Source organism: Python bivittatus, unplaced genomic scaffold (assembly GCF_059951505.1).
Source record: "Python bivittatus isolate LINGU-HERP-01145 unplaced genomic scaffold, Pbiv_v1 ctg000410_np1212, whole genome shotgun sequence".
NCBI lineage: Eukaryota > Metazoa > Chordata > Lepidosauria > Squamata > Pythonidae > Python > Python bivittatus.
The window spans coordinates 9,515,205-9,536,939 of NW_028277067.1; the positions used below are offsets into that span (position 1 = coordinate 9,515,205).

Sequence of the window (21,735 nt, forward strand, 5' to 3'; positions counted from 1 at the left end):
TCATTTAGTATTAATTTGGATTTGGTTAGGTTAGACCTAGGGATGGACCGCCTTTAGATATGGGGCGCCCGCATCCCACCCAGCCCCCAACACGCAAAACAAAATTCCGTAGTAATATCTTTGCGGGAGGTTAGTTAAAAAACAACAACGGGAAATATGTTTGTGTTTGCCGGACACCGTGAACCACATACCAGCCGATCGTATTTTAGCCTAGCATGTTGCGCGAACCCAGACCTGGCAGTAAGTTCACGGCTCGACGTATCCTGTGAATGCAGCCAATTCTCTTTGCTTTTATCAGCTGTTCAATGTCCCGAAGAATGGAGAAACACTGCGCTGAACTCTGTACGGAAAGCAGGGAGAGGCGCGAGAGCAACCCCTGACCCGCGCGTGCCACATTTCTTCCTTTCATCCTGCCCGCGGAGGATGGGCACGCGCTGCCAACCACAACTCAAATCGCGGGCTTCTTTCAGGACAAGAGCCTTTTCTTTTTAAATCCAGTGCGCATGCGCGAGCAGAACAAACCCCTCCTCCCGCTTCTTCTTTCACTTTGCGGTCGGTATCTTTGCGCTCCTCCTTTCCAACACCACCAACATTCAGCTCAGGCCTGGGCACAGAAACAAGCAAAGCCCAAATGGCCTGGGGACGTCTAGTTGCCCACCTGATCACAGAGAGCTTCTCGGCCTCGCCGTGTCCTACTGCGCAGGCGCCGATGCGCGTGCGTCACCCCACGAGCGGTCCCCGCTTCTCAGCCTTTTTCCCTTGCCAGGCGCGAGAGATCAAGGGGAGGAGAGAGAGGTGGTGTGCGCACGCGCGGCGGGCACCCTCCCATCGGTGGCCGTCTGGGGAAAGAGGGTGGCAGCGACAGCAGGACCGGCAGCAGGCCAGCGCGCGCTCGCAGCGGACCTACTTCGCTTCTCACTCTCGGTTGGGCCAGGCGCGGCGCGCGCAGCCGCCGTCTCCTCCTCTTCCCCCTCCCTTTTCCCGTCTCTTCCTTCTGTCAGCGGGAGGTCGTCGCCTCCCCCTCACTCTTCGCGCTCGCTGGGCCTCCCCGTTCGCCTCAGTCGCCGCCGCCGCCGCCGCCGCTTCTTCTTCCACCTTTTCTTCTAATTTCTCCACCACCTCCTCTTCCAGCCGCGCTGCCGCTGCGATGCCGGAAAAGCGGCCCTTCGAGCGGCTACCGGCCGAGGTGCGCCCCATCAATTATGGGCTGTGTCTCAAGCCCGACCTTATCGACTTCACCTTCGAGGGAAAACTCGAGGCCGCCGTAGAGGTAATGAGGGCTGAAGGAGAGGGGGGAATGGGCGTGTCTGTGCGTGTGAAGGCATAAGTGACTGGACAGGGTGAGGGAGGGTACCTGATACAGTATAGTGGAGAAGGGAGCAGGCCAGGAGAAATGTGTGGATTAGGTAAAGGAGAGGATAGGGAAGGTAGGGATCAGGGCGTATACAGAGAACGTGGCTTTTAAGGCCTCGGGCTGGAGGGTGAGTGTGAACGTTGAGAAAGCTGGGGCCCCTTAGGTAGAGACGTGAGTGAAGAAGGTTGTATGGGAGAGATGTGGTGGTGATTAGATTCGTGATGGATAGACGTGGGATAAATGGAGGGTATGTGACTAAGAGCATAGATGGTGGGATAGGGACTGCGAGTATGAAAAGAGAAGTTTTTTGGTGGGTAAAGTATGTATCAATGAAGATAAATATAGATTTGAGATGTAATGGTTATTGATGGTATGGGGATAGGGGAGCATCACTTTTGATCACATGCAGTGATTAAGGAGGGTGGTGGCTGCAGCTCTTCTGAGATCTTGTAATGTGTGTGTCTATGTGCACGTATGGGGGTGGACCTTCCTGAAGGAGGAAGAATCCCTGCCTCATAGACAAGGAACTCTTTGGGATTGTGGAGAATGGACAAGTACTGTGTAAGCAAAATTTCAATTTGGCAGAAATTCCTCTAGACACTGCAAGAGTTTTCCTGAGATTAATGTTTATATTTTGATCTGTAGTGAAAACATTTTTGCGTTGGTCACTTTTGTAGGCTTGAGTGGAGATGAATTAGATTTATGATATTTTTGTAAAATAGGGAAAGTTGACTTTATATCATTTTGCATCAAGTTTGAACTCTGTGATTGTGAGCTTGGCTTAGGCTAGCTCTTTCTGGATTCTAGGCAGGGGACTTTCTATAAAAATGAGGCTTTTGGGATATGGGGGTTAAATTCTAGGAAATGAACCAAGGCTAGACCACATTTGCTTTTGATTTAGACTACTGTTTAAAAGTGGAAAGAACTGTGACATGGCTGTTCTTAGGCTGTATGGCATTTGTGCATCCTTTTTTAATACAGCACAGGTTGTAATGTTGTATGTCAGTGGCCATCTATGTATGCACAGATAATATGTGTGCATCTATTCTTAATTATACCTCTTTTACTTATGTATGTGAATCCATATTTAGACTATACATTCTCACATTTCCCACCCAGCTGTCATCTTGGCCTGACCATTGATTTCCCATTGCTCTTAGAAGTACAAACAGCAAATATGAGTGAAATCGTTTGGATTGAGGGTGACTAGATTCCTGGCAATCTGCTTGGATATTGTTTGCTTTGTTCAGTGAAGAACCACTGACTGCAAGTAGGACAAATGAAAGGAAGGGGGACAGCCTAATTTCTTTCTCTTATAGCAATTCTGGTCAATTTTTTTACTTTTCTGCTGATACTGACTCAGTGGTCTTGAACTTGAGAAAAAGCAATGAGACTTCTTCCATTGTCCCAGCAAACCATTTCAGATTGTTGGTGTCCGGCTTCCATTAACATTGGGGAAGCCAGCAGCATATTTGAGAAAGAAAGGGTGTGATAATCTAGTGGGAAATGAGCAATTAGCTGGCTGTTAGGAAAAATAGAAGAGATTGCCCATAGTTTCAAAGCTTGTGTGTGTGCTTGCACGTGTATTTCCAGTGGACTGAAATTCTGTTGCTCATGATTCCTTCAGAAATTTGATTTTGTTCTGTTTAAAAGTGCTGTGCTTGGGCACTTTTAAACAGAATTGCCATAGAATTGTAGGTGAAATCCTTTGACTCATGTGATAGGGAATGAGATTTATTGGTTCCTGTCAGTTTGTGACTTGGCATCCTATATAGGAAACATTAATCAGAACACCAAAAATACTTGAAATACCACTTTTAGAGAATTTCTCAAGGAATATTTTTCTTATTTTCACAAGTTTTTAGGTAACGTAAAAGATAATCTGTTGTTTTTTAACATACATCATTAAGTATGAATGTGGTTTTTATTGTATTTTTATTGTATTTTAATTAATATTTATTTTTTGTTTTTACTGTAAACTGCCCAGAGTCACTTCTTAGTGAGATGGTCAGTGACCAAATTTGAAATATAAATAAATAAGTAAATAAAATAATTGAGATAAGTATGTAATTTGCAGTAGGTTTCTGGATGTAGATAGCCTATCTATTAAGTATGGAGGACAGTAGATCTTCCTATTAAAAAAAATTGATGAAGGGAGAGTCAGTCCCTTTCCTTTTGATACATATTTACATTAATTCCCTGTGTATCTCATAAGTGGCATCAAAGACTGCTTCGGATATAAGTGTCTGTTAAACTCACTTTTACCTTAAGGCAGGGATTCTCAAACTATAAGTTGGAATTCTTCTGGGGAGTTACAAACATCTTGGGGGCCTGTTGCATTTTTTTAAAAAAACCTTATCAGTCTTGTGTAGACAAAGGGGGAGCGCTGTTAAACTTACTCCGGACTTTGTTCACTTTGTGAGCCCAAGTGTGCAAAAGGGTGTTGTGGTACTGGAAAGTTTGAGAACTGCTGGATTATAAAGATTAAAATTTAAATATTAAAATTAGTGGTGTATATATTTCTTGTCCAACCTTAACCCCTATGAAATCATTAGTTTTATTTATGTTAAGTTGTGCTAATACATTTTAACATTTTAGAAACATGATTCTGCAGAATTTGAGAACACATACCTTAAGATAGCTTGTGATCTTATCTAGTATCTAACCTTCATATAACACTCTTAGTTTAAAATAATTTGAGATTGCATTCATGCATCATGCTAGGCCATATTTCATTGAACAAAAAATAGAAGAAGCCAAAGTTAGTTTATAGAAAAGCATTTTTTTTAACTTGCATCCCTGTGGATATCTTTAATGAGGCACAAAACCAGATCAGAGATAAAATAGAGAATTAGAACCAAACGATGTGTTCCTTGTCGCACATTATACTAATTCACAATTACAACTGATATGTCAACAACAAGCCAGGATTTCAAACTGGGTTACTACCTTAAAACAATAATTAATTCAGAGGCCCTATTTGTACATTATGCTGAGCCCAAACCAAGCAAACCACATATAGTTTAGTGCACAACAGACTAATCATTATTTCCTGAATTAATCCAATTGCTTGGGATTTCATAATATACTGTACAGATAGTCCCCTACTTGCGAACTTTCAAGTTGCGAACTTTCACCGATACGAGCAAGATGAACCCGGAAGTCAGAACCGGAAGTCAGGAGAAGGCAGGAAAGGGTTAATTTGCAGGGTGCCACAAACTAATGCTTTCCCTCCTTCTGCCACCTTCTGGGAGGTTGGAGGTTTGCACTGGAGTTGGAGTTCCTAGAAAGGGTTAGTGTGCATGGCATGCTCCATTGCCAGGTGAGGCAGGCGAGGGGGCGGTGGCTCCCTGGGCAAAGGACGAGCCGGTGGGTCGTGGCACGCTCCATTGCCAGGTGAGGCAGGAGAGGGGGTGGTGGTAGAGGATAGGGGAAAGGGGGTGGAGGTCTCCTGTCTCACCTGGCGGAGCGTGCTGCACCCCACTGACTCGTCCTACTGCACCCTCCACAGTCTGCGGGCTGTTGCTCATCACATTGGCAGCAGAAGGCAGGGCTCCTCTGCCCACACCACTGCCCTGCCTCCTCCTTTTTTACTTTATACTTGGTTGGATTTACGAACAAAATGGACTTAGGAACAGCCTCTTGGAATGTAACCTGTTTGTAAGTAGGGGACTATCTGTACAATAAATTAACTACATGGGCTGGAATAGTATGACATGCTTGGCTAAAATGTGTTTGGCTAGTTTGTGAGAGAAGACATGCCTCCTAGATCCTACAAAGTTACTTTTTTCACAGAAAGAACCTGGAGCATGTCTATCCTGATGGATCTGGTGGGAAAGGGAGAAACCACTGGAGTCTCTCAACTATCCTGTCTCTGTGCCACATAGGGTTTTACGGGTGGTAACCAGCACCTTGAATTGCGCCCAGAAACCTGCTGGAAGCCAGTGCAGCTCACATAGCACTGATGTTACCTGGGTATATTGTGGTGTGCCCCAAACTGTTGATTTTGAGTTGCTGCAACTTTCCAATGCTTTTTAGTGGCAGCCCCATCTAGAGTGCATTGCAGTAGTCCAGACAGGAAGTAGGTAAGGTATGCGTGATCATGAGCAAAGCCACCTGATCCAGGAATAGGCTAAATTGGCTCACAAGTTTGATTTGGCAAAGGCCTCTTGCCATGGTTGTCACCTGCTTCTTGAGCAGGAGCAGTGAATCCAGGAGGATCCCCAGATTGTATATCAACTCCATCTGGGGGAGTGTATCTCCATCCAGACAATGGAAGTTGTCCAGACCTGCAGGCCTAAAATCCACAGCCACTCAGCCTTGTTAGGGTTGAGTTGGAGCCTGCTCCTTCCCCCATCTAGACTCTCCTGGTTTTCTGCTCCATATGGCTGAAGATGATGAAAGTTACAGTCTAGTACATGAGGTGTAGCTGCTTTAAAACTGGAAAATTCTAAAATTGATTTAATGCTGAAAAATGTTCTATTTTCCTTCATTTCTTGGTTTCTTGAGTATATGTATCAGCTCAGGCATCTGGATAGTTAGGAGCCTGAGGTTTTCCTGATCCAAACTAGTATGGAAATATATGTCATAACTAGATGTATTCAAAATGCTTCCATGCTAGGAAATCCTTGAAGACCAGGCAGTAGGGACTAGATAGCTCAAGCTTAGCTACAATGTCCTACTTGTTGTCTGACAGCTTCAAAAATGCTGATAGTTTCTCATTATTCACTGTTGTTAGGAAGCAAAATAAGGGATAATAAAGTTTTGCAAAGGTTGTCTAATGCACTACATACTGTGATTTAGAATTAGTAATAGTTATTGCAGCTTTAAATACAATGCAACTTAATATGCATGGCAACTTCTTTATGGAGAAAATGTTTTCAAGGCATTATGTGAGTTAAGCTTATTCAGATAAGAGCAGCCCATCTCACAATAGCGTCCAGTTATTTTTCACATATTTTGGAGGGAAAAGAGGGAAGTATTTTTCCTATAATTTGTATAATGCCTTCTGTTTTGATGAGTTTGAAGAGAATTTTGGCACATAAGCAAAAATTAGTACATGCTGAGAGGTAACCAGTTGTGTAAGTACTATGAAGACAATTTACAGGAGAAAGGCATGCAAACTCCAACTGAGAATGGCATGCATGTTTCCAAATTAACTATAGTTTGTGTGTTAAAGACAGGAGGGAAGAAAATAAATTTGCAAGCAAATGCAATATCATATTCAGTAAGGGAGATCACCTGTAAATGGTGGTTAAATTGGGATGGAAAGCCATGAAAGCTGAATATAGCATATTAATGATTTCCTACCCATCTTGCTTTATATGGTGCAACTGACCATTAATACATGGAATAATTAATTTAAAATGTCTGGATACATGGCTGATAACATATTTAAAATAATAGACAATAAAGTTAGTTTGTATTGCTCTGTTTTCTACTTTTGAGTAACATAGAAATAAATATGCTTTCAGCATCTCAAGGCTAATTTTGTTTATGTCTAAAATGTGGTTCAGCAGTTTGTTCAGAGGTAATGATTAGTATTATTCTAGCAGGTGCCATTTCAGAATTAATGGAAATGGGCCTATTCTGAGGTTATTGTCATGAACTGTCTTGAGTAATTGAAGCTAATTTCTGAACTATCATGATGAATTTCTCTCATAAAGTTTATCTTTAAAACAATTTAAGTCACTTTTGAATAACATAAAACTTTAGTAAGCTGTATATTACAGGGGTATGCAAAGTCTTTACGCTTTGCATGCATGCACATGTGGAGACAAGTAACAGCAGCTTCCAAGGCAGTCGCATGAGACTGCAAATAATGTGGCTGCTTTAAGTATTAAAAAGAACTTAATCATATATGCTCCTGTGCATTGTGAAGCTCTTCTCACAATAGCTTTGCACAACCCTAGTATGTTAGGATATTATTGTTTCATAATGCAGTCATAGTATTTGCTTAACTGGAGTTTGCATCTAATAAAGAATGTGGTCTACTGTTTGACCCAGGGTTCCACTTTGTATGTGTTAGATGTCAGTTTTTATAATGGTTTAATGGTAGTTAAAATCAAACACATTTGGAGGGAGCTAGCTTGGGAAACTGGTTTGTCAAGTTCCAGTCCCAAGTCTGCATTAATCTCAGAATAGATCTCCAAGAGGAAAATGGAATTACAGACAACCTACTTCAAAAAATTGTAGAAATTATTATTGAAGAGAAAGAATATTAGCAAATCCAATGGATTCAGAAATAATCACTGATTGATTTGATTATTCTTTAAAAATAAAATTTAAAGTGACTCTTGATTTGCAAACAGTATTGAATCTTTAAACAATAATGACTGGATGCTTCAGGCTTAGAGAGCCTGAAATGGATGCTTCAAGCTTAGAAAGACTGAATCTAGAAGTAATAAGAATTATGGCAGTTTTTCATGCTTAGACTGGGAAAAAAAATTTCTACTTCCTAGTTAACGGGAGCCAATGTAATGTAATGGTCTTTGGTTGGGGAGATCTGGCTACAAATACCTGCTGAGCTGTGAAACCCAGTTTGGCAGAATATTTTAACATGGCTCCTTGGATACATGCTCTCTGAAGCTTCTTGTAGGGACTGTGGAATAAAAAGAATAATTGAAGGTTGCCACTTGAGGTAATCAGGGTTTATCAAATATGAAGGAAATAATTTCAGTTTTTATTAAAAAAATTTTTTTAAACAATTTAAACTAAGTTTAACTATTTTGACTATCTTTAACTATTTTTCATAATCAGTGAACAGCCATAGAACAATGGAAAATTGTTATTTTGAAAGCCAGCTGCTTTAAATACCAGATGAACAAAAAGTAAAGAATTGTTACCAATGAGAGAGAGTAACTGGCACAGAAGTATCATTTGTAGTAACAATTGTACTTGCTGGGATCAGAATAGTTAAATAGTCTGTTGGAACTTTGTTTTAAGGCTTTACCATCACCAAACATGAATTTTTGAGTTGCTCTTCTTTCTCCTGTTCTTAGTGGCAATTCTCTTGTGTTCATAACAATTCACAAGAGCAGGAACCTTTTTGTGGTGTGCAAATATTTGATTGTAATTGAGACTGCAGTAAGTTATGGGATTTCATACACTTTTATTTTAATATTTCATTTAACTATTATTTTCACTTGAAGATGCTTGGGCCATGTATGAACAAGGTTCTACACAGTTTAAACTTTATTATTTTAATAATAAATATGTCCAGTTATACATGCCAGCTAGTTTCTTCCTGCAGCTCTGTATCACTTGTCAATAGTTACAATTGACTTTGGTTTTAGAATGTTTTAAAGTTCTTTGCCGGTGATTATTGTTTGCCACTAGGAAGAGAATCTTAAAAAAAACTATGGTTCTTTTGGCTTTTTCTGGTTGGTGTGGAATTCATTGGCAAATGACTTTAACGCCTTAAACCAACCAGTGGTCATTAGGAAGAAACATAAGTTACAGGGAGGAGGCAGTAGGCATGACGAGATGTATTCACAATAAATGATAACTGTGAATGTACTTTCCAATCTCACTCCTTTGTTTTGAAGGGGAAGAACAATAAAGTGTTAGGTAGTACATACTGTATGGTGAAAGAATCCAAAAACAGTGATCGAGCTTGTGGATAGCTATCAGATTAAAATAGTTTCCTAATTAGGTGATACTGTATGCTTTAGCCAGCGTGCTACATTGTTTTGTGACTTTTCCACTATAATAAATCAGTGGTAAAGTTAAGAGCATATTGTCAGATCAACAAACTTCCTGGAAATAATTTTGTACTTCAGTTGCAGGACAGCTTTTGTGAAAAGTTTATAGAAAAGTACTTGTCTCAGCAAGACTGCCTTTTGGCTGCTTGACTTCTTAGTTTTTGTATGAAGAATTGTAAAAACAAATACCCAGTGCTGTACATAATGCCAGCAATTATTTTCACATATAGTCAAGATGTTCTGATTCTCATTTGTTGATAAGTATGTTTTTTCTGGACATTGAAATTCAGACATATTTCTAACAGTCTTTTGAGTTGAGGAATTGATTGACTAGATAGGTAAGAAAACTAGGGGATTGTTGAATAAAACTGTTTCAAATGCTACTGAGCAGGTAGTATAGAAATTAATTGTAAATGCTTTAACAATGACTTTATTGGGAGGTATGCCGAACATTTTATATGTATAATATATTGTATTATAATTAAAACAAATTATTAAGCTTTTTTTTAAAGAATGTGTGTCTTGACAAAAGGTTGCATTCTGATATTTATTTATTATTTATTTATTAAATTTGTATGCCACCCATCTCCCCCAGAGGGTGACTCTGGGCGGATATGGTTAACTCCCTATTCTAAACAGTTCACAACAATTAAAGTAAAAAAGAAAGTAACAAACTGTTAATCATGCTAAAGAAGGAGTTACCCAGTACTATACGCCATATCTTTTGATTTTAAAATGTTTAGGAGCAGAAAATGGACAGTTATGTCATGTAGAGGTTTTAAGAGTATTTTAAACAACAGTGACAACAAAATTAAATGGAAAGCTGGAATGCCCAGTCTCTTACGTAATTTTTATTTCTAAAAATGTCTCTACTTTGCATAAACGTAATTTACAAGGTTATTGTGAGGGAAAATGAAAATGAGGGACTATGGAAGTTGCCTTTATCTTATGGGAAATGTTACAATATCAATAAATATAGAACAAGAATCGTTTTTACATTAGAAGAGAGTGCATCTTTTCTATATTGAGAGTATAGGGACAAGACATAACAGTGATGTTCTTTTTTGTTTTTGAAGCAGACTGAGTTAATGTGCAATTATAAAGTGATGCTCTTCTACAACAGAAGAGGTGCCTGCTTGTATTTATTATGTCCAGAAAAGTTGTCCTTATTACTACTTTGAGAAATGTCTTTTGTCCAAAAGGTCAGACCATGAAGGATCTTTTTAAACTTCTTTTCCAGAGTCTTATCATTTTGCTTATTTGGGTGAAGAACATCTGGTATACTTAGTTTAAATTTAACCTGCCTTTGTTGCTTTTTATAGCATTCTTGTATAGTATCTGCCAGGCTTATGTATTGTACTGATTAGGAGGTGTTTTTTTGTTTGAAGCCATCATCAAGATGAATATTTTTGACTAAGTGTGCAGTATATTTCTAGTTTGGCCAAATATTGAAAACCTAAGATTTTAAAATGAAGATTTTTTTCTACAGCTGCTAATTCTGGTTTTGCAAATTACAGTAACTAGGGCAATGGTTTGGATCTAATGAACCATGCAATTAATTATATGCACAATGAAACATTTGTACTTATTTTCTGAATTATCTCCTATGCAACGTGGTGAGCCAATTTTGAAACTGCAGTGGCTTTCAAAAATAGGCTCAGTTATTCAAAGAAAAGTCAGACTTTTACTAGAAACACTGAGATAATTGAGCAATTCTAGCTTTTGGCATCTCAGCCATATCTATTTTAGCTTCAGATGTTTGGGGCGGGATACCATGGAATTCTTGGTATTCATGCCTAGCCTGTCTGCCTATTTTTTTTTTTTTGAGTTATTACAGATTTGCCTCTTAGATATCTGAATTTCAGGTATCAACAATGTTATAATTAGCCAAACTCAACCAAGCAGTTCTACAAGTTTAAGAACAACTTGTGTAGAAGTTGACTCTGATGGATTTTTAAACTTTCATGCACGTGCTGAGCTATATTATTTTCCTGCAAAGAATTAACTGCAGTCTTGAGCTGGGAAGGGTGTTGCTATATATTGTAGTAACAGATTTACTACTTGGCTACTGTAATCCATACTGGATGCAGATCAGTGAAAAATGTGGTTGCCTAGATAAGGCCTAAGAATTACTGTAGCTGCTGGCATTGGCTCACAGAAGTAATTTGACAAAGCTGTTTTTGCTTTTATGTTCTTGAGTCAGAATCCAAATATATTTTATCTTTTCTTTGTGTGAATAAATATAATTACATCATAACAGATTGTGTGTTGCCTGGCATTGACAGTGAAGTTCTGCTGGGCAGTGCGTGGGATAGAATGCTCATCTAATTGACCTTTCCTCCTCCCTGGGGATTTATCTACAGTTCTTTCGGCTAGATCTCTGTCCACAAGAACGAGACATATTTTAATAATGCAATGCATGAAAGGTGTATGTAGAAAAAGCTTCAGAGATCATAACCAGCAGTTTGAATTGGGCCTGGAAAAAAAAAACTGGTTTAGGAAGGGTTTTTTCAAACTGAATTCTGTGGAACCCTAGAGTTCCAGGAGGACTTAAATGGGACTTTGTGGGACTAAGGGGAAAAAAACCCACAACTCTTTGCAAAGGACTAGGAGGAAATAAACCTTTCCACAAGGGACTAAGGAAATTAAACTCCCTGCAATGGACTAGGGGGGAAAAATATCTCCACAAAGGATTAAGTCTTAGTCTGGAGAAGTTTTTCTTTTTTCCTTTAATCCCTAAGGAGAAAGGGTGGGGCTTGTCAGCTGACATTAGTCCCACCTTCTTGATCAGGGAATCCAAGAATTTTTTTTTGTAAATGAACAGGTTCTGAGATTGTTTTTTAAACAGGTTTGATGGCCTGAAAACGTTTGAAAACCTGGTTTAGGATATGTATAAGATCCTTCTGCTATACACCTGCTAGGATCATAGTCATTTTGTTCTGGCCTATTTACAAACTCTTTTAAAAGGTAGTCTTGTGCAAAATATCTTTCTGTAGTCTAGTATTACAGTAGCATTTATCTCCTTTACACATTTGGGGTAGATAGATATTATTATTGTAATTTTTCATGCATCTCTCTAGTAGCTGGTATACCAAATGGGTGTCTGTCAAATATGTTAAATATTAGAGGAATCTGGAACATGAAACATGATATAATGTAAAGGGTTTTAATTATTTGTTAAAGTAAGGGTGATTCACTTTACTTTTAAATGCACACAGGACAGTCCAATTAGATTCAGTGAGGTGCATTTAGATGACATTCTCAGGATTAAATCCCCTTTAAATATAGTAGTGAAATATAGTAGAACATTATTTTATTCATCAGTAGAAGTTTTAATCCTTTGGAATCTTATGTACATGATACCAAATAGTATATATGAGCCTTACTCTTTTTTAAGATTTTAATTTCAAGGTTTCTATTTTATGCATCATTTTATAGAGTTGAATAATCTGAGGCCCCAGAGCTACATGCAACTCCCAAGCCCTTAGTGTCCTCTCTGAACATCGTTGCTGAAAACTATAATATCCCCTCTGACTATACATCCACTCGTTGTTTAGTGACCACCTCAGTTAGTGACCATTCACAAATATGACAGTAATAAAAGAATATGTTTTCTGACCAATGTGCACATTTACAACCAAATGTTTGTACGCCTGACAACAACACATGCTGGAGTGAGAGTAATGCTGGCATAGCTGTATGAGATCTTTATCTGAATGAGAAGGCAGCAACCAGTGATCTCTGCAGTGTCTCTCTCTCTCTCTGTCTCTCTCTTTCTCTGTCAGTCACGTGTTTGCTTAGCAACCATTTTGCTTAACAACTTGGTTGTTGGAATGGAACTCGGTCGCTAAACAAGTGGGTATAGTATAGCGTGAACTTTAAATTAGTCTTATTGCTATTCCCTTTCTTACAGGTACAGGTACTCCTTGGCTTACAACGGCAAGTGGGACCAGAATTGCTATTGCTAAGTGACTGTTGTAAAGTGGGAGCCACATGACTGTGCCGCTTAGCAACAGCAATTCTGCCAGTCCTGGTTGTTATTAAGTGAAGACTCTGCAGGTCATTAAATGAGGACCTCATGTGACTGTAACTTCCGACTTCCTGCCTTTGACTTTGCTTGTGGGAAGCCAGCAGGGAATGTTGGAAATTGTGATCACATGACCATGGTTTGCTGTGACATTGTAATTGTGAGATGGATCCCAAGCACCCATGTCACAATCACATGATCATAGGGATGCTGTGATGGCTGGAACTCCAAGGACCAATCATAAGTTCCAATTGTTCAGTACCGTTGCAATTTTGAATGGTTGCTGAATGAATGGTCATAAGCTGAGGGCTGCCTGTATTAAAAAATGGCTGTTTCATTTAGTTCTTAGAACAAAAGTTCATATATTAAATTGTATTTGTGTGCTTGTATAACTTCTCAGAAAAAAGGTTTAATCCTAAGCATATCATGGAAATATAACCTCAGTGAATTCAATTGAGCAAATCTAGGTTCACAAACACTCATATAATATGCTATCTCTGAGTATAAAAATTGTTAATGCCTCATTTGTGGGTGTTTGGAACTGAACATTCAGTGAAAGTTAAACTTTAATTTGGTTCCTAGAAATGGTTTGTGGTATTTTATGCTCTTTTTGTAAGGCTACCTTCTTTGTTTGCAAGAATCCGAAATTAAAGCATTGTGACACTTGTGGCTACAAATTATGCTTTTAAAAACTATTGTACATTGTACATGTTCAAGTACAGACAGTGTGTATCTTGTTAATGAAGAATATTTGTGATTTTTAAAGGTAAACCATTACCTGCACAGAGATTTGTAGGAACAAAGTTCTTTATTCTCTTGTCCGTTGATTTAGATGACATACCGTAATACTAAAATGAAACTGTTTTATTAAAGGAGCAAGTATAAAACGGCACCAGTTCTTGCTGAATAGCCTATGAAAAAGACAGCTTACCTGTTGTGGATTGTGGAACATTTAATTTAATGTGTTACATTCAAGTGAGCTAGTTACATCTCATTCTCAGTACATGGCAACTGCACAGACTAACGGTGGTATGTATAAGAAGGATAGAATGAATTTTTGACATCTGACTTTACTACGGAAGATACAGAACAGATAGCCACCTGAGCCTGTACTGACTTTCTCAAAGAGGGAGTCAAAACAGCCAAAGCAAATTGAAGTAAAAAGAGAAGATAATTGTAGGACATCTTGAGAGATGACATTCTAACAAATTATTGGGTCTTGACAGCATCTGCCCAAGAGTTCTTAAAGAACCCAAATATGAAATTGCTGACCTCCTAACAAAAAAATACAAAACTTGTCTCTTGGTCTCATGGAAGGTAACCAGTGGTTCAGTAGCTTTTGAAAAGAGGGCTGGGGAGATCTAGGAAATAAAAGTTAACCAGCCTAAAGTCTGTTTCAAGCAAAGTAGTAGAGCCAATAATCAGAAGAAAAAAGAATAACTAGGTACATAGAGAACCAAACCCTGCTGAAGGAAAAGCAGCATGGATTCCACACAAGTAAACCCTGCCTCACCAACTGTTGAGAATCACAGATATGACCTTGGAGAAACTATGCAGAAATGGTTACAAAAACAAACACATTCTTTAAGCCCGGAAAGCAGTAGAAAGAAGCTCAGATTGGCCTCACCCAAATTCACTAGGGTATGTATGAGAGAGAGAGAATAGAAAACACAGCTGGGCTTTCAAACTTCTGTTACTATAGCCTATGTTAATAAATTATACTTCCTGACCTGGCCTACCTTGAAGAGCTGATAGCAACCTTTTAGGGGTTATTGAGAATACATAAGCAGGTATGTGGATGGAGGTAATCACGTTGACATTATTGAAGGTTTTTTGACAATTCAAGTATATAGAGTCCCTTATCAAAGGCTCTTGAGTAAACTTGGTGGTCAGGAGATAAAGAGGATCTGTCTTTTTATGGACTGTTGAATGGTTGAAAAAGAGAAAGCAAAGAGTAGGAATAAATGGGCAATTTTCTCAGTAGAATAAAGAAGTGGATTCCTATAAGGGCTTTTGTTGGGACTACTGTAAGACTCTTAACATGTACATAAATGCTTTTGACTAATGAATAAGTAATAGTGAGCTGCCCCAAGGTGGAGATAATATTAATTATTTAGGGAAGTAAAACTAAAACTGATTGTGAAAAGTTCCTGAAGTATTTTTTAAAACTGGTGAATGGTCACCTAAACGTCAAGTAAGGTTCAATTTAAGTAAGAATAAAAAGATGCATATTGGGGCAAAAAAATTCTGACTTTACATTTACTGTGATTGGGTCTGAGTTGTGTGTAACTGATGAGGAAAAAGAATTTGGGGTCATGGTGGATAATTTGGTAAAGAGTGAAAAAGGCAATTTCCACGCTAGGGATTATTGGAAAGGGGATTGAAAATAAAAGTGCTCATATTGTAATGCCTTTATACAAATTTATGGTACATCTGTAGCTGGAATACTGTGTACAATTTTGAATACTATTTTGAAAAAGGATATCATAGAAGGGGAAAGATATGTAGAAGAGGACAAGCAAAATGATGAGGAGGCTTAAACACCTTCCCTGTGAGAAAAGATTTCAAGCTAAAGATTGGAACTCTTTAGTGTGAAATAAAAGGCAATTAAATGGGACATAAGTGTAGTATACTGCACATAGCATGTTAAAAGTGGCAGGGAGCAATTTTCTTTCTCTCTTGAAACACTAGGACCAGAAACCATCAAGTGAACCAGACTGAAGATTAAGAACCGACAAAATAAGCACTTTTTCACACAGTGCATAATTTTATTCATTCTAAGACATTTACATTGTTCTAAGATAGGGTGATGGTCAAGAGCTTGGATGGTTTAAAAGGTGATTGGATAAATTCATGGAGTACAGGTATATCAAGAGAGTTTCATCATGAATATTAATTGTTAGTTCCAGGTTTGGATACAGCATGCAACCAGATACTAGGGAACGGTGCTGAGGGAGGGGTATATTGTTAACTCCTGCTGGTGAGTACCCCAGAAACTTCTGATTGGCCACTGTGATAAACAAAAGCTGGACTAACTTTTTTCCTTGGCTTGATCCAGCAGGGCTATTGTTAGATTCTTATGGTAGCCTGAGTAGATCCTTTGCATTTTAACAAACTTTATTTTGAGGTGACTTTTTAGTTGTGCTTGCAGAACTGTAATTAGTATTTCAGGTTACTAGGCAGTGGAACCAATTACCAGTGGTACCTCGGTTCACGAACTTAATTCATTCCACGATTCTGGTCGCGAACCAAATTGGTCACAAACCGAATCAAATTTCCCCATAAGGTTCAATGTAAATAAGGTTAATCCGTTCTGAACCATATGTATTTTTTTTTAACCATCTTTATTCTTCAAAATAGTCGAGATTGTCGACTTCGCCATCTTGTACTCTGAGGCCAGATCAGTCACACGAATACCACACTCATCCTTTTCTACAATTTCCTTCTTCAATTCAATGGTTATTTTCTTCAAAACCTTCTTCTTACCATTCTTGCTCTGCACTTTCTTTTTACCACCATGCTTGCTCTGCACTTTCTTTGGAGCCATGCTGGATGTACTGTATGTGCTAAAAAGCACACCAAAAAGCTTCACAGCAAGTGTCTGTCTGCGACCGCGATCTCACCTAAAGGAAGCCACAACCATGTGTCAGAGCAGGGAAGATGGCTGCGGGTCGTGTTCATCACCCGATGCAGAGTTCACGAATAGAAGCAAAATTTTGTGAATGCTGCTGTTTGTGAACCGAACTGTTTGAGAACAGAAGCATTCATGAACCGAGGTATTACTGTATTGTTAAAAAATAGTGCATCTGAGCATGTGGGCTAGAAGCATCACTAAGGCTTGGTTTGAAAACAAAACTTCCTGAAACTAAACTACTTTTATTAACACACACACACACACACAGATACACACACCAAGGTAAAAATAATGTTTCAGGTTTTTTACCCATTTGTATTACCGCTATTTTGGGATTTTTCAGCCCTAACTGCAATAATGGTACTGGGTACCATAGTCTTCCTGATAGCTATTAAACTATTCTATGCAGCCCTGTCTTTTAAATTAACAGGTATAATATGGGTCGCAGAAATAGCCGAAAATAGCATAACCTAGAATTGCATATTAAAAGTTTAGTGAAAGACATCACAGTTAGAAATGTGTTTATTTTTCTGTTTTTATGCATTGTCAATTAATAATGTCGATCAGTTGCTTTAAAATATTTCACAATTAAGCAAAGTAGCATGAAAACTTGTACTGTGTGTTGATTGTTGGCTTTGGAATCCATAATACCCCTGGAAATTTAAAGTATCTGAATTTCCTATTTACAGTGGTACCTCTACTTATGAACACCCCTGCTTACGAATTTTTCAAGATACGATCAGCTCCGGCCCCAAAAATTTACCTCTACTTACAAACTCACCTCGACTTACGAGCCATTTTTCCGCCCGTGCCACATGGTCCGTGGCCATTTTCCGCCCGTGCCACGTGGTCCGCGGCCATTTCCCGCCCGTTCCACGTGGTCCGCGGCCATTTCCCGCCCATTCCACGTGGTTCGCGGCCGTTTTCCCGCCCGTTCCACGTGGTCCGCGGACATTTTTTCCGCCCTGCCACGTGGTCAGCGGCCGTTTTTCTGCCCCAACGCGTGGTCCGCGGACACTGGAACGGATTAATGGTAATTACATTGAACCTTATGGGAAAATTTACTTCGACTTGCGACCAACTCGACTTGTGATCAGAGTCATGGAACGGATTAAGTTCGTAAGTAGAGGTACCACTGTATCTCTTTTAACTGTTGAGCCAGATGCTCACATCTGTGAGCACTTGTGTTGGTTGTGCTGTACTAGGTTGAGTGGTCATGCACTTTTTGATAAAATTGTGTGGGTATCCATTTTGTTGGAAGATGTTATATAGGTGTTCTACTTCCTTTTTCTGCTGTTCTGGGTTGCTGCAGTGTGTTTGTACTCTTCTGAATAATGTTCTTACACAGCTCCTCTTGTGGGAGGTTGGGTTGTTACTTTGGTAATGGAGCACTTGGTTAGTGTGAGTTGTTTTTCAATAGACTTGTGTTTCTAATTTGCTGTCATTTCATCTGCTGATGTGGATATCCAGGAAGGATAGTATGCTGTTATTTTCTTCTTCCCTTTTGAATTTTATTCCTTTGAAGATGTTGTTGATTGTTTTATGTGTTTTCTCTAGTTTTTTTTATTATTTTTATTATGATGAAAGTGTCATCTACATACTGGATCCATACTTTTGGTTGTATGTGTGGAAGTGCTATAGTTCTTAGATGCTGCATTACAGTCTCTCCTATGAGTCCTGAGAGTGGTGATCCCATGGGTGTTCCTCTGATTTGTTGGTATATTTGCCCATCAGATTGAAAATAGGTAGTGAGGCACAGGTTGATGAGGTCCGTGATTCTGGGTATTTTGATCTTAGTGTATTTGGTTAGGTCGGGTATGTTGTGCAGTACTACTGCCATGGATTCTTTTGCTAGTTCTGGGTCTATGGATGTAAAGAGTGCTATGACATTGAATGAAACCATAATTTCATCTTCATCTAGTTTTAGGTCTTTGATTTTCTAGAGACACTGTAGTGGGGAGTTGATAGAATATTCGCTCCCCTCTGTAAGATGTTCAAGGTTTTTTGTAAGTTCTTTTGCTATATTGTATGTTGCAGTCCCTAGTAATGATACAGTTGGATGGAGAGGTATGTTGGGCTTATGTAGTTTTGGGCATCCATAGAAGCATGGGGGGATGGATTGACTGCTTTTCATCTGCCACTGTTCTTCTTTTGTGATTTGGTCTTCCTTGGTTAGGCTGTTAAAGGTTCTCTTGATCAGGTTGTCTCGTTTCTGTATCAGGTTGGTGTTTACTGGGATGTAGTTTTCTTTGTCCTCCAGTAATTCTTTGGCTTTTTCTATGTATTGTGTTCTGTCCATGATAACCATGGTTTGGCCTTTGTCTGCTAGGAGGATGGTGATAGTTTGGTCCTTCTTTAGGTTTTTAAGGGCTGCTGTGTCCTCTGCTTTGAGTTGGTTTTGATTCTGTGTTCTTCTGATCGGTGGTATGATAGTCTGCCTTATGTTTTCTTAGGTCTCTGTGGTAAGTCTTGTGGCTTTAAATGCTGCTTCTAAGACTGCACAGAATTCTGATTAGCATCATCCATGTTATAGTTTAGGCCTTTCTGGAGGATATTGTGTTCTGCAGTGGATAGTGGGCAACTGGACATGTGGGCTAACCATTTGGGTTCAGGTACCTCTGTGCTTCTGGGGTTTAACTTGAGCAGTCTGATTTGGAGCTTTGTTTTCCTTTTTTCAGCTTGTCTTAGGGATGTAGTCTTGATGGTGGTTATCACCATTTTTGTGTATTCTAGGGTCATGGTTTGTTCCAATTGCTCCTTGAGGTTGTCTGTGATATGCTGGTATTTGTTTAATCTGAGGTGAGCATCCAAGATCTCATACGGTTACTTCTTGGACAAGCTACAAGAAGATGGCTACTTCTTGGGCAAATTGCTCATTCTGAGATTGCAACATTTGCAACCTCAGTCTAATTCCTCTGGTAGGATATAATCAATTATTACTGTGGAATGCAAAATACAGTAATATTAATCTTTGGTTTTCCATTTGCATTGAAGATACTAGGATCTTTTGTTTGCATTATATTTAGCATTAAAAGTAATAAAGGTGAATCTCTCTTGCAGGTGAAGCAGGCGACCAACCAGATTGTGATGAATTGTGCTGACATTGATATTATTACAGCTTCCTATGCACCAGAAGGAGATGAAGGTAGGATGGAATATGGATGTAGCTTCTGCATGTTCACTCATCAAATATAATATTGCTTAGATAATACATTTAATTTGTAGTAAGCATTTTCAGCTTTATTTGACATTAGATTTTGAATGACAGCTATATTTTGCTGCATTGTAAATATTAAAAAGAATGTATTTTGTAGTAACCTTTGAATATGTGATAATATTATAAGACTTGATGGTAAAAATCTATTAATAAAAAGGAAACATGGCTTTTCCCAGTTCTTCAGTAAGAAGAGTCACTTGGATAAGGAGGAAGTTACCATTTTTATCCCATAATTTGACAATCATTCAATCACTCAAACTTTATTACAGGTCATAGACCCAGATTGCATAAAAGAAAATATGTTATATATTACAAAGTACAATGTAGCATGCATGGTAAAAAGGCCAATAATAGTTCTTACAGTCTATTTTGCTCTCAACAACACACAAATACTATAGGCTACAAATGCAAACTTTGCAACAGCAAAAGAAGCTGCATGTAGAGTCTTTTGTCTGACCTGGAAATGGGCTAAGAAGAGATATTAGTAGAGTGATGGCAAACCTATGACACGCATATCAAATGTGACATGCCACGATGCTTTGGGTGATATGCCAGCATTCACCAATACCTGACAACTATTCTCCCTGAGTTACCAAAGAAACTGAGTTTGTTTTACTGGTATTTCATTTTTATAATTATTTGATGTTTCTTTATATAATACATAGCACCACACGTGATTGGACTGTATTTTTTTTTACATAAATGAGTATGTAAAGAATTGTTTCTCTTTTGTTTGGGAGGGTGGTGACATGCCAGCCAAGTTAGGCATTTTTCTGACATGCTAAGCCCAAAAGGTTCACCATCACTGTATTAGTAACTCATTGTGAGTAACTCAGTAAAAATGACAGTAAAGCAGGATGTGATCCCGTGATTTAGTGCTCCCATCTTTACAATGACAGAGCCTTTCAGCATAGGGGATTTTCAGCACTGCCGATGGTAAAATATTAAACTGCAATAGTATAAAGCCCTTTGAAATTTATTGTTTATAAATTGGGCATAATGCTTGTTTAAAATAAGATTTGCTGTGCCCCAGTTGAGCTCTCTGTGAATCTTGCTATATTCTGTTTGTAATTCTGTATCAAGAATTGTTTAAGATCTACCATTGCCTGATGCTGATCTTGCCTTAGCTACATCAGTATCTCACTTGAGAATCCCAATTTTTGTAATAAAGTAGTCATTTATTTGGAGTTTCCAAGAGGAATGATATAAACCTCAATCATAGTTTTACCATTTAAGGATCAGAATAAGAGTTGATAACCAAATTAATAGAGTACTTCATAGAGCTTACTTTGTTCATTGATTTGGTTTTCTGAAGTTTTGGATGTCCTTTATTCTAACCAATTAAATTTTAAGATTAAGGTATTATGAACTGGAACTGAGATTTCATATATCCAAAATATTTGTTCTTATGAATTGTATACCAGCACTTTCTTTTTTTCAGAAAAGCCTATTTCTGACAAATATATTTAAACAACTCTAGGGTTATGTATTTTTGCTAAGTTTGTTAAATATAATGTTCAGTAACTAACAGCTCCTAAACCAGTTCAGCCTTTGAATATAAATACTAGCTTATTAAATAACCAAACTGATTAGCAATGTCTTGATGGATTTTTTTGTCCCCAGAATCCAGAATTCTTGTTCAGGAAGTAAAATAAGAATATGGAGATGACAGATTACTAAGCAGTTTTAAATTTATTGTTTGATACCAGCAGCTTAAATCCTGAAGATGTCTGGGGACTGATGAGAATTGTAGGACTTATGCTCCTATCACTGGATAAAGAAGTCACTTCTTTCCTTTGC

At 38.5% G+C, this 21,735-nt stretch overlaps 1 protein-coding gene across 1 annotated transcript in view; it reads left to right on the forward strand.

Moving 5' to 3' along the window:
* Nucleotides 1-478: 478 nt before the first annotated feature.
* NPEPPS (aminopeptidase puromycin sensitive) overlaps nucleotides 479-21,735 on the forward strand; it is a 91,430-nt gene continuing 70,173 nt past the window's right edge. Inside the window, exons 1-2 of the mRNA XM_007425982.4 lie at nucleotides 479-1,270; nucleotides 19,779-19,863. Coding sequence (XP_007426044.2) covers nucleotides 632-1,270; nucleotides 19,779-19,863 — 724 coding nt within the window. The 5' untranslated portion in view covers nucleotides 479-631. The remainder of the gene's footprint in view (nucleotides 1,271-19,778; nucleotides 19,864-21,735) is intronic.